At 35.9% G+C, this 12,933-nt stretch overlaps 1 protein-coding gene across 3 annotated transcripts in view; it reads right to left on the minus strand.

The window, feature by feature from the left end:
* The window catches only part of SH3PXD2B (SH3 and PX domains 2B), a 75,347-nt gene that overhangs the window by 40,299 nt on the left and 22,115 nt on the right, over window positions 1-12,933 (minus strand). For 2 of the 3 annotated variants that reach the window (XM_072400951.1, XM_072400952.1), the window contains exons 2-3: window positions 12,335-12,415; window positions 479-554 (exon numbers count right to left, since the gene is read on the minus strand). In XM_072400951.1, the coding sequence (XP_072257052.1) occupies window positions 479-554; window positions 12,335-12,415 (157 nt within the window). Of the gene's footprint in view, window positions 1-478; window positions 555-3,218; window positions 3,249-12,334; window positions 12,416-12,933 lie in introns of those variants that run through there. The other variant, XM_072400955.1, reaches the window with a different exon arrangement.

Here is a 12,933-nt window from a genome sequence, read left to right on the forward strand (position 1 = left end):
CAGACTGACCAATTTTAAATTATTATTACACTTAATTAGAAAATTATTTTACAAAAAATTTAATAAAAACAGGCCTTATTCTAGGAAAACACAACTAATATAGTAAGTAAAGTATAGATTTGCTGTTGTGTATCTGTTTTTGACTTTCACATCTACATATACATCAGTATGTATTTCAAGAATATACCATCCCATTTTTTTTTTTATTAGTACCATCACTATTACCTTAAACCTGTCTGCTCCCACTGCAAAACTGAATGAATTCTAAATGTTGATTATTTAAATAGAAGCAGAGAACCAAAGCTGTTGGCAACAAACACATTCTCATTTTAATGCAATACACACACTGGCAGCATTCCTAAGCAGTGCCATGTCCAGGTGTTTCTTTTGTCCTTGCCTTGAGAGATCACTTATGTTTTATTATTCTCAAACCAACATGCTCAAACAGAATTTGGAATTATATGTTAAAAACACATACCAGGTAAGAATGGAATGATTCTCTGCTTTGGATCTTTTTGACCTCCTTCCACTGGAAACTTGTCCAATAATTGCATCTGGAAAGGAATAATAACATTTAAGTAAAATTACCTTTGTCTAACTACTGTATCTCCTAAATTACATCTTAAGTCAAAACCATTATGTATAGAGTATACAATTGTTAGAACACCTGTGATTTTTTTATTTTGGTATTTAAGTCCCATTGGGGAAATTTCTCCTACTCTGCACTGCTCTGGGGATAACTCATTTTATTTTTACTTTCCTACTCTACACAAAACTAAACAAAAACTTTGGCTTCATATACACTGTAAGTTAAATATAACTTTTAACACACAATTAAAATACTTAAGGGAACTGATTTATATTTCATAATTATATTTTATAACTTAAGAAACTTGTGACACAGACAACCCTATCAGACAGTAACCAGGCCTTTAATCTCCCAAAACAAACTTGGTCCAGCACTTACAACAGCTTTTTAATTAGATTTTACTAAAACAGCTGATGATGTTGTCTTCCTACATTTAAATATGTTCAGTGTCAAAATAGCAGTGATCCTAACAGGCTTAGAATGCTGACTCTACCTCTTCCAGTCTCTGTGCTACTACTGTGCAGGGCTGATTAAACCTAGGCTAGTTGTACCTATAATTACTTTAATGGACCACATTACTTTAATGGACCACAATGGCTTTTTAAGCCATTAAGATGTATATAAGCTTTTTAACATGGGAGCTGAGGTGTTAGGGGTAGTGGTCAAGCCATACAGCTTCAGGTTAAGCCTCTTTCACTAAAGGTAACAAATGGAAGAATAAAACTTTACTCAAATTACACATTTTAAACCCTAAGAGAAAAAAAGACTTGAGATATTAATAGAATACACCGAAAATCTCAGAGATAATTTGCGCTAATAAAAAAATCCCAGATTACCCAAACAGTGGAGTCATGAATGCCTAACACCCATTCCTTAAACAAAACGTTTTTGCCACATCAGAGTTGCAATGTTTTACCAGAAGGGACACCAGGCTCAGCCAATGTACAAACACTAAGCAGCTGCAGAGTGCTGAAGAATTTTTTTTTATTTAAAGGCCCCGTATTTTCACCACAGCAGTTGTTTTGCATTAGGAGTGGGTGGACCACATTCTGCAAGACACAGAAATGAGAAATCCCACTTCACTGAAGAACAGCTGGTCTTCTGATGACAACCCAAAAAATAAAACCACAAAACAGAACCAAAGGGAGTACTAGGAAGGAAAAAATCATAAAGAAATAAAGACAAATATCAGTGTAAGCATATCCTAAATTAAGAGAATTTACTGGTAAGGTTCCATTTGATAAAGTATTAGTGAGCGGAAATGGGAAATACAGTCTACGTCAGCAAGTCCTGATTCCAAAGAAGACTGACTAGGCTTCCTTTTACTTCAGATCTGATGCAACAAATCCAGATTACATAACCTCAAAGGTCTTGAACATTTATGTAGAATGCCATATATTGCAATAATGGCTTATATATTTTATTATAAGAGCCCAAAAGCAAAATTCATTGGTCAACCATAAATACATACATTGACTGGAAAAACTTCAGCTGAATGTGACTACAACTAGCTATACAATGGACCTAATTAATATAGCTCTTTATTAAAAAGAAAAGATAGATTATCATAGGTGAACCTAGGTGATTCAGAAAACCTGAAATTGATCTAATTCAGGATTGTAAACATTCACTAAATAGAAATCCATTCAAGCTTTTCTGAATCACCCAGGTTCTCCCATGGTAGTCTATCATCATCAACTTTGAAGAGCTTTGAAGCTGAACTAAACCCACAATACCCTTTGGCCATTTGACTGGCAAAGTTGGGATGACACAACTCCCACACAGGCGAATTCCCAAAACATTACAAGAAAAGCTGGAATACCGCTGAGCTACACATGCATAGCTTAACAAAACTTGACAGCTGGGCGATAATCAGGCAGGTAAGAAAAGTTAATGCAGAAAGGACATCACCTGTCTCTTACTGCAAATAAAACCTGCCTGATGGGACATCACAAAGTAGTTCCACTTTAATAAATCAGGCCCAATGGCATGGATAAATGAAAACCTTTACAGATCCAATTAAACGTCTTAATCTCATTACTTTCTACCAGATTGTTTAATGATGTTACTGCATTTTTTGCATTTGATTACATATGTAATTTCTATGTATTAAACATATTTCTTTACATAAAAAACTGAAGTCAATTGCTGGTTTATCAAATTCTGTGGTGGTACGTTGCTTTCATTCATAAAATCACTTTTAAAAGTACTAGTGATCAAAAATAATGTGATCATTTAAATAGCAACATGTTGTTCAAAGTTTACATACCATAGTCTAAATTAATATTATTAATAAAAATAAACAATATTTTTATAGCACCAACATATTTTACAGCACTGTGCATTAAATAGGGGTTGCAAATGACAGATACAGACCATGGTACAGGAAACGAGAGGACCCTGCCCAAGGGAGCATACAATCCAAAGTGGGGGGGGGGGGGGGGGGGAAATCAGACAATAGGAGGGGGGAAAGTTTATATAAACATCTTGAGTTTTTAAATTTCAGTAAAAAAAATATCATTCCCCTTTACAAATACGTATGAAAGACATGTCCAGTTTTATAAATGTGACCCCCCCCCACATAAAGAAGCACTTTATGCATGATATATGTTCAAAACAGGATACATACGGTTCTCAATGCAGTCACAGAATATGAAGAATAAAGGAGAAAATTAGTAAACAAGGCGATTTTCTGGAACAGTATCAAATTTTAACATGAATTTCACAACTGATTTTTGTGGGACTATGATCAGCAAAGGGAGGCTTTACCAAAACATCTTGCACAACAGCCCTTACTTGTAGAAGATTTTAAAATACAGAAAGCTATGATGAAAACAGATGTCTTCAGAGAGAATGTACAGTAGGGCTTCAATAAAATAATGTAATCCACATGAAACTAGAAGAAAGGCTCTTAACAAGGAATTCCAGTTTCTTGCCAGACTTTCCTTTAACTGATATAGTTAACTTTATTTTGTGCATAAATCCTAATGTGAGTGTTCGTTCCAGACTGTTAAAAGCAACACTGAACTTTCAGTTTAGGTCAGCAAGATGTGTTTTAGGAGCACAATTTGTTGAATCCGGCCAAGGCCTGCATCCCGCCGTTGTGGAGACAAACTGCTCCGCCTACTGTGCAGCAATGGTTGACCAGGGTAAACGATATTCAATATATGGAGGAGCTTGTGAGTACAGGGGACCATTCTACACGCAGACCAATACGTGCCTGGTATTATTGGGATGAAGGCCACTGCAGATTATTTGCGGCTGCTCCGCCCTCTACCGTGAAACTATGGCGCCTTCACTGTTTATCAATGTCACCTAACTGCTCTTTTTTTTGTTTATCCCTACTTATGCAAGAACAGAATGGGTGGCATAAAGCTACCTGCATTTCAAATATCCAGCAATGGTGTTCTGTACCCAGTCTCTTACCCTATGCCTAGCACCAACAAATTTGCTATCTAGCAATGCCAATTAGATCACAAGAAAGAATGTACCACTACTGGAAAACCAGGGACAAGAAAAACAATTACAATATTCAGTTATTTATACTTAAAAATTACGATAATATATATTTAGCTATTTTTATTTATAGGACATTTTCTTTTTTTTTTTACTCCTACCCCCACATTCCACTGATTCCCCATGCACATTTCCTTCGTCAGCACTCTATAAATAAGCCCCTAAGTGCCATTTGTATGCCACCTGTCTGTATACACTTTTTGGATCAAAGTCTAATCTAACTTTCTAAAAATCCCCAAACTTTCTATTAGGTGTATTTCCATTTTTTAGTATCAGTACACACACATGATTCTGTCTACTAATACATATACCAAGAAACAATCTAAAGTGCAGTAATGCACAGCCATCATTTATTTGTCCTTGTTCTGTCAGCACTAAATAATAAAACAGAAAACTAAATACATAATTTCTACAACTTACTGAACTTTCAGGGCATCTTTGTGCTCTTTTGGCTCTAAATGTCCTAACTTTATGTAGTAATGCATTACAAAAATAGATATCATAATGTATCACTGAAACATGTCTTAGCTCAGGAAACTGCAACCAGGAACACTTGCAAAGAAAGAAGAAAAAGGAGTTAATATACCATGTCAGTAACTCTAGTAAAACAAAAAAAAAGGAAATAGTAGCCTCACTGGTCTGGAACATGTCCTGTGCTTTCCCCCATCATTTAATCCTACAATTGCAAACTTCCTGTAACAAGTAGTCAATTACTGTGATTTTAATTGCTATCCATCACTAGGTTAAGAAGAGCCAGCTGGGCTCAGCAGATTACAAGTTAGAAATCTCTACACTAGGTAATATACTGGATATGTGTGCTATATGTATGAACATTTTTTACATATCTACAGTACATAAAATCCATCTGACCTATCTTCATATCTAAACAATGACAAAAATGTAAACTATTGAGGGGAAGACCACTGTGAGCAGTGCTTCCATGTACACAGAATTTAGGAGGGGGCAGACATAGGGCATAATGGTAAGTGTGTTGGGTATTAAGGGCCTTTTAACCTACCTAGCAGTTCATTTCTTTCCAGTTTTATATGTCTAAAAGCGGTACATTGTTTTTCATGAAAATTTATTTTACAGTATAATATAATAGTATGAGTATATTAAAGTTTGAAACACAAAATCATGTAAACATAATAAATTGAATAAATTAAAAAATCTATATATTTAAAAAATTTTTTTTTTTTAAAAATACATAATACTCATACTAATATATATACTGTAAAATAAATGTTCTTGAAAACAATGTATTGCTTTTACACATATAAATCCAATGTATTACATTCAATACAGTTATTTTATATTGAATGCAATACAAATGGATTTTGAATTTCCCGCCCCGCTGGCAACGTACACACGCACCGACGTCACTGGGAACTCCCTGGTGACTCATCGGATGCAGAAGCCGGCCAGGAGAAAAGAGAAGAAGACGGAGATTGCGGCGATGGACGAGGCGGGACCCCGGCAGATCAGGTAAGGCTCTTTTTACTATTACCTCCTCGGGGACTCGGGGTTACTGCTTTTAGCAACTTTTTTCTACCCTGAGTCACACTCGGGGTTACCTCTAGGGAGCGTAAAGGGTTTTGTGAAGATTCTACAAAATAGGTGCTGTGACATCTTTGCAGAACCACTTTTGTATATTTATTATACAGCTTTAATTGTCTAGTTAAGAGATTTTACGAACATAAAGACCTGACAACATTGTGTTTATTACCGCTGGGTACTCAAGGGACAGTAACGAATTCAAACCATGTTACTTAATGATCAATACGCCAAGTGACTTCCCTTTAAACATCTAATACAAAAGACTGTAGGGTCCATTTTCTTTTTTGAATTTCATCCAGGATACTTATATGAGAGATGATCTGCATCCAATAACAGTGAACACTAAAAAAAAGCTCAGAAAACCTACTTTTGTATATTCCCTCATGCAGACTCAAGATAATTTCAACAAGAATACGGCTTAAAAAAAGATGACATTTTACTAAGGATGTATTACACCTTGATGAAATATAAAAGTAAGAGCAAACTACTCTAAGTGCTCTGTTTATTAAACAGGGAATCTGACATTCCTTCAAACATTCCCTGGTTGGAATCTTCCAGGTCCATTTGTTTCAATGGCAGTAATTGATTGATTTATAAATGTAACAGTTTAAAATTACTGATTCTTTTATTCACCCTACACCAGCTTCATGAACCTTTGTTTTAACTTAGCAGTTCTGTTCATTATTTGGGTTGGTCCTTTTGGGAGATTTACCTACATTTCCTTTCTAGGACCCTGGTTACCATGACAGGAAGACAAATCTCTTCAATAAAAGAAGTGGCAACAATAGCATTAGTAGTAAAGTAGACAAAGGCTACATTTTTATGTTTTCCTTGTCTCCAAGGGATATTTTTCTAACCTCTATCACAAAGACAATTTTGTTAAAAATGAAAACCTACAAACACAGAACATTTCCAATTTTGCAAATTGAAAAAAAATGTTTGGCAAGAGAAGTGAAGTGGTGTTACCTGCCAGGCAACCTATTAAGTCTTAACAGTATGAGTTTCCTGGTCCTGCCACATAAAATATTTTTTTTTTTCTGATTGTGTGAACTATACATGGAGGTAACCACTGACACTGGAGTCCTTTCAGTTTCAGACTGTAGTCTGCTCTTCTTCATTTTAAGGCTTTACTTGAGGCGGAATGCAATTATTTCTTAGGTTGTGAGTTACGTTAAAAGTCAGAATGATCAACATTTTTGCTGAGCTCAAAGTGCCCACCAATGAGTATAAAGAAGAAATGCTTCAAATAATATTTTATATTTATATCTTTTCTCTTATTTATTATGGTCAGCACCAAAAAAAAGTCTATACATCTCTTGTTTTATTCTACCAATGGCTTAAGTGAAGTCATATGTGTTCATGTTTCACCTTACTATGGAGCTGATTTAGTAAAGGAAATTAAACTCTTCACTTAACAAGGAGAATTATTACTTTGCAAAGATTAATTTACTTAGGTAAGTGAAATATAAATTTGCTAGGTGAACTCCACTAGTGTATTTATTATTAATAATATTAATATTATTTTTAATATTAATAAACAGGATTTATATAGCAGAAGAGGAGAGGACCCTGCCCCGAAGAATCTACAATCTAAGAGATTTAGTAAATCAGTCATATATGTTTGAAAAGCTCAATAATGGAAGCTCAATTCTACACATATGTAAATGAAGCAAAGCAGTGGTTCCTTATATCTGGGAGTTCTTATTGGGGGCACTGCTAAAATAGCAAAATAAAAACATTTTAGGGTCATTGTATGATGGCGACAGGACTGCAGTAATGGGAGGGGGATCATAACCCATGATAGTATCTTGGGGAGAAAAAAAAAGAAAAGAAGCAGGCAACACACTGACAGCTGTAACAAGAAGGCACTAACCATGTCAATTACCTAATAAATCTGATAACACTCAAGTATCCACAGTTATCTTTTGTCAACTAAAAGACCCCTGCTTCATTTGTAATAGAGAGTAGAATAGGTGGAGGCATGAGCGGTCCACACAACCTAGGGGGACAATGTTACTCTTCTAGATTTATAGTACACTGAGTGAGCATCGTTACCCTAGAACAGGTAATATGTTATTGGAACTAGCAGGTGAAAATCAAGTAAAAAAAAAAAAAAAAGTCTAAAAAGTGATACGATTGCCATGTCTAAATATTGAAAAATTGAAAGATTACATTTTAACTTTTAGACATGCTCTAAATCTGAGAAGTGCCTGTAATAATTGTATTTAGGTATTTTGTAATCTGCTTTCACCTGGCGACCCTTCAAAAAAACACACTTCCTGTCTGGGGTGGCTAAATTCATATTTCATTGTTTATTGGAAAATCTTTTTAAACCAGAAAATATTCAGAAAGTTCAGAAAACCAATACTGCCAGCACGTCTCTAAACTGGCAAGATGCATTCTAAATACAATTTTTGTTTTTAAACTTAGGTATTTATTTTATTGTGGACCTAACCTCTCTCCTAAAACCAACTCTTAGTTTGTTACTTAGAAGGGACATGATCTGTCCCTTCTGAAGAAAAGGTCCTGCCTGGTTGCAAATCTTACATTTTTTACATTTAGTTCCGCTATAACATGGCTATAACACCTTATCAATGGTCCATGAGTGTCACCAGCTTACCAGTCATTCTTTCTTTTACCGCTTCTGGTAGGTGCAACCCATTGCAGTCCAGGAATACTCCAAAAGACCTGATATGCCCTGACCAGGTACTGTGACCTGTTTGCTTATACCAGGGGTGCCCAACCTCCAGCCAGCAGAGCTGTCAGATCTGGCCCTTTGCTCATTCCCTTTCTTCTCTCTCTGCTCCTTGTCTTGCAGGGGATCGGGTGCTTGCATCTCCTATGTTCCTCTATGAGATCTCGCTGCAACCAGAGGGAGCTGCTTTTACTGTGATATATATTCCCAGCAGTAGCTTGAGTAGCTTAACTGCTAATGCATTTATTAATAGTTCTGCATAAAATGATACATATTTTATTATATTCCTCAACCTGTTATTTTGTTTCAAGTAGCAAGTGAAATATTTTGGGGCAATATGAGATGTTACTAGATGCATTTTCAGAATGAAGGAAAAAAAATAAAAATAATAAAACTATAGTTTTTAGCAAACAGCTGCAGCACTGACAAGATATATGCAACTGACATATTCCCCCCTTTTTTCCGGTCCTGGTTCCTTCAAAGTCAGAATATTGATTAGCAGTTCATGTATGCCTACTGCATTTTTTTCCCCCCAATTGTAGCTACTGACTGAGGCAAAAAGCACATGCATCAAAGTTTATTAAATAGTGAAAGGAAAGCTAATGGCTTTCACAATTGTAGGTAGCTGAAAATTGCTATAATTGCTATTATAAAATTGAACTCCCAGGAGAAACATTAGGTGACCATTCTGCTTTCCTTTCGTGCTTTAGGTGGAGAGTCCCAGTTGGCCTGTAGTCACTTTTTACAAGTAAAAATTAGTGGTATAAAAACCATGTACATATGTACTAAGGATTCTACAACTAAATAATATTCTCTAGATGAAAAGGTACAGATGCATTCCAAGGTAACTTAATGTACCTTTACAACTCTTACAAAATAATGATCGGCCACTAATAGGTTCTGATCTGTAAATAATGAAAATATTTGCTAAATTGTCTAATGGTCACCTAAACCATAAAACGGAAGCATAATAAAACTGTAATAATTTACATCACATCTAGGCCTGTATTTAATTTCTCCAGGATATAAAGATAAACATTGACATCACCTATGTATCGGATACTGTGGTAACTGGGGAGGAAAAAGAAAAATCCAATTATAGTAGAAAATATGGGCACTGACTTTGCACACGTCTCATCTGAGGACGTTTATGTGACAGTAAGGCTGGAAAGTCCACAGTGTGATGGAACATTTATAGCTCAGTGACTAACAGCACAGGATGTTGTGGGATCAGACCACAGGATTGATTTAGTGGCAGTATGAGGCCAAAAATCTCCATACGTTATAGGAAAAGAACCAGACATACACTCACTAAAATATGTGTGCATATTGAAAAATGCATCACAGCTTCACAGGTAACAGATAATTTTGCATAATGTGAACATGCAAGTAAACACATATTCAGATCAAACCTTACACCTAATTACTAATGGGTAGTCATAAAAACAGTTAGATGTTAGCTGGATATATTTATTCTTTTTTACATTTGTTACAAGAGGAACATTAAATTACAACTAAAATGAAGCATAGTGCTGATAATCCTATTCTGGAAACACTGCAACTGTGGCATGTATAGAACAATCTTCAACCTTGGATTCATTTTACACGTGCACTAGATTGCCGTTATTACACAGAACAAAAGTACGTAATGGCCTGCTACAGTATTTGCTAAATAAAGGTATAGAACATTTGACATCTTGCAACTCTGCCTTTATAGATCCTAGTTAGTTATACAAACAAGCTTATGCTGTAGTCCACAAAATTTTATAAAAATTGACTATAGTACACATATTAATATGGTTACTATATTAGATATATTTTAATTCATGGATCCTAGAGGTGGTGAGTGTTTGAGTGTTCAAAATAGATTTTCTAGAACCAGACAGAAAGTTTTATTAGGAACACTTGTTCCCTGTGCAGTTGTCCCTCCTTGAAGTGAATGTTTCCCCTCCAATACATTTTAGAGCAGAGCTAAATCACTACATCACTACACTAGATCTACATACTACTATACTATCACTATGTTCTGATTAGCCACAGTGCTGTGATTGACAATTATTGACAGACAGTCCACACTCAGAATGGTATCACCAAAAATTAACATGGTGGCACCTATAGAAGCAATTCTGCATTCTTGGTAATAATACAAAATGTCCAATGACCAACATAACTGTTGATATCCTTTGATAAGCACTTCAGAATCAAGGACAATTGAAGTCTATTAATCTCAGTTGTTCACAGTTAGGCTGGGTATACACATGCAAATCTTTCACGATCCTTTTCAACGACACAAAGACTGCACGATGCATGAATGAGCGCTGTACATACCGCACTGTTCTGCTCTATGGAGAGGAGATGGGGAGAATGAAGGAGTGGAACCCCACTGTGCTCTCTCCCCTTCACTTTCATTATGATCGTTTTTGGATCTGCCAGGATGGATCCATGAACAACCAACGACTAGCGCTGTACATACGCCAGATTCTCGTCCAATATCAGCCCTGAAGCAATTAACTGATGAGAATCATCTGACGTGTGTACGTAGCCTAAGTGATATTTTTTTTGGCTGTGTTTGATCTGCATTGTATTATGTTCCTCTGGGGACTGCGGGATATATTTAAGATGCGTTTGCTTGGAAGGCACAGCAAACCTAGAAAGTGCATTTTATTTTAATGGTTTTGCTTTTAAACAATAAAAAAGGCTAGAACCTCTGTTTGTTTGTTTTTTTTTTAACTGTTGTCTCGGTTGCTGCTGGATTTATACTAAGTTGAGTTAAATTTGCATAGTCTTGAATAGACAACAAAAAACAAATAGACATAATAACGAATAACGAATAGACATAAAAACAAAATAACATAAAAACAAAATAACAGTAAACAACAAAGTGTGAGGCCCCCACTAACAATAAAACCAGACCCTTTAATTGGTTTGGAACCTTCCTAGGTAATGGGGCAGTGCGTGCCTTCTTTCCTATCTATAAAAGGTACTCTGTGTTCTGGTTTGCCAAAGAAGAATGAGACAGAGGTACCAGCCCTGGAAAAATATTACAGTGAAAAAACATGTTTTATGATTATTTTTTAATTAATAATTGCCTATGCATGATCCAGAGAAGTCTACATCTAAGCAATGCAGGACTCCGACGATGTGGATGGAGCTCATGTCATTTTGTTTGGCCATTGCAGCAAGGTTTGCTGTATTAGCTGAACAAAGGCTATCCCTAGCTGCCCCTTATGTTGGATTGGCTAAACACATGACAGTAACTCTGCCCAGGCAGGGACAGCTTCAGTCACAGGGTTCAGTTGGGGCAGCCAACAGTATCTAGGGACAGCTGTCCATGTGTCCATGGCTGCCCACTTGCTGGATTTGGTGGTGTCTGGTGGCAATGGTTCAGGCATCAAAAAAACAAATATCAACATTGTCTCCTGCCCACCTCTCAATACCAAATAGTCCTTTTAGTCTAATGTTAGCCATTTTTTTACAAGCAGTTTAGGGTGCTAATACCACTCAAACTACTTGCAAAAATCACTAGCCTAAACATAAGCAATACCCTCTCAATTCAATCTGGTGACCATGATTTCTAGGAAAGAATATGATCCAGAGTTTAATGATGTCACTAAACAGAAGAAGACGGGAAAGACTTAAATTATGATACCTGTTCTGTTTATAGTTGCTCATGATGAGGTTTCATTCTGACCTATTGTGGAGCAGAAATGCATACTCAATGTGCTTTGACTGAAGCCAGCCTAAAAATTTAAAATAAGGGAAGTATTTTTGGAGATGGTATTTGTATAGTATTTGTATCTACACGAGTTTCCCTAAACTTGGGGAAAACAAACGCTAAGGAATGGGAAAACAAAATACAGACAACTGACATGCTAATGAGGTAAATTTCTTTTCATTTTTTTTTCTGAAAATACTCATTATAGAGCGACAACATCATGACATTGTTTAATCAGCATTAAATCTGCAGGTTACCTTACCTGTAGGTCAAAGAACTTGCTGTATCTCCTGTAGATGACTTCACTGGAGCCATTTGACCAGGTAACATTAATGATATACACCTAGAAAAAAATATCACAGTCAGATCACAATTTATTTATGCATCTTCATAAACAAACAACAATTACATATTTAGGAAAAACTGAGTGACAATTCAGTGCTGATACACGATTCATTGTGGACAGGTTATGACAACATATGCATGAAGATTGAGGCTGTCAGAGTAGGTTCATGCATGATTACTACGCTACAAATACAGCTTTCTCCTATTTTTATTTTACTTTTTTGTAGAAGCCAGGTCAAATGCACTCATAGGTTAGTGCAAAAAGCAGATCTGACATTTTCTCCTATGACCACAGAAAGAGCAAATTTGATTGATTGCTATAAGTTATTGTACTTTTTATTACCCTTAAGTGTTCTGACAGAATACAATGTTCTTTATAATAGATCAGTTCTTGTTAGCTACAGCAGTGTTTCCCAACCTTTCGTAGTCGCGGCACATATTTTACAATTAGAAAAATCCCACGGAACACCACCAAAAAGTCAGACACGTAAATTAGCTACCTGCTGCCATCTAGTG

This window comes from Pyxicephalus adspersus, chromosome 2 (assembly GCF_032062135.1).
Source record: "Pyxicephalus adspersus chromosome 2, UCB_Pads_2.0, whole genome shotgun sequence".
NCBI classification, from domain to species: domain Eukaryota; kingdom Metazoa; phylum Chordata; class Amphibia; order Anura; family Pyxicephalidae; genus Pyxicephalus; species Pyxicephalus adspersus.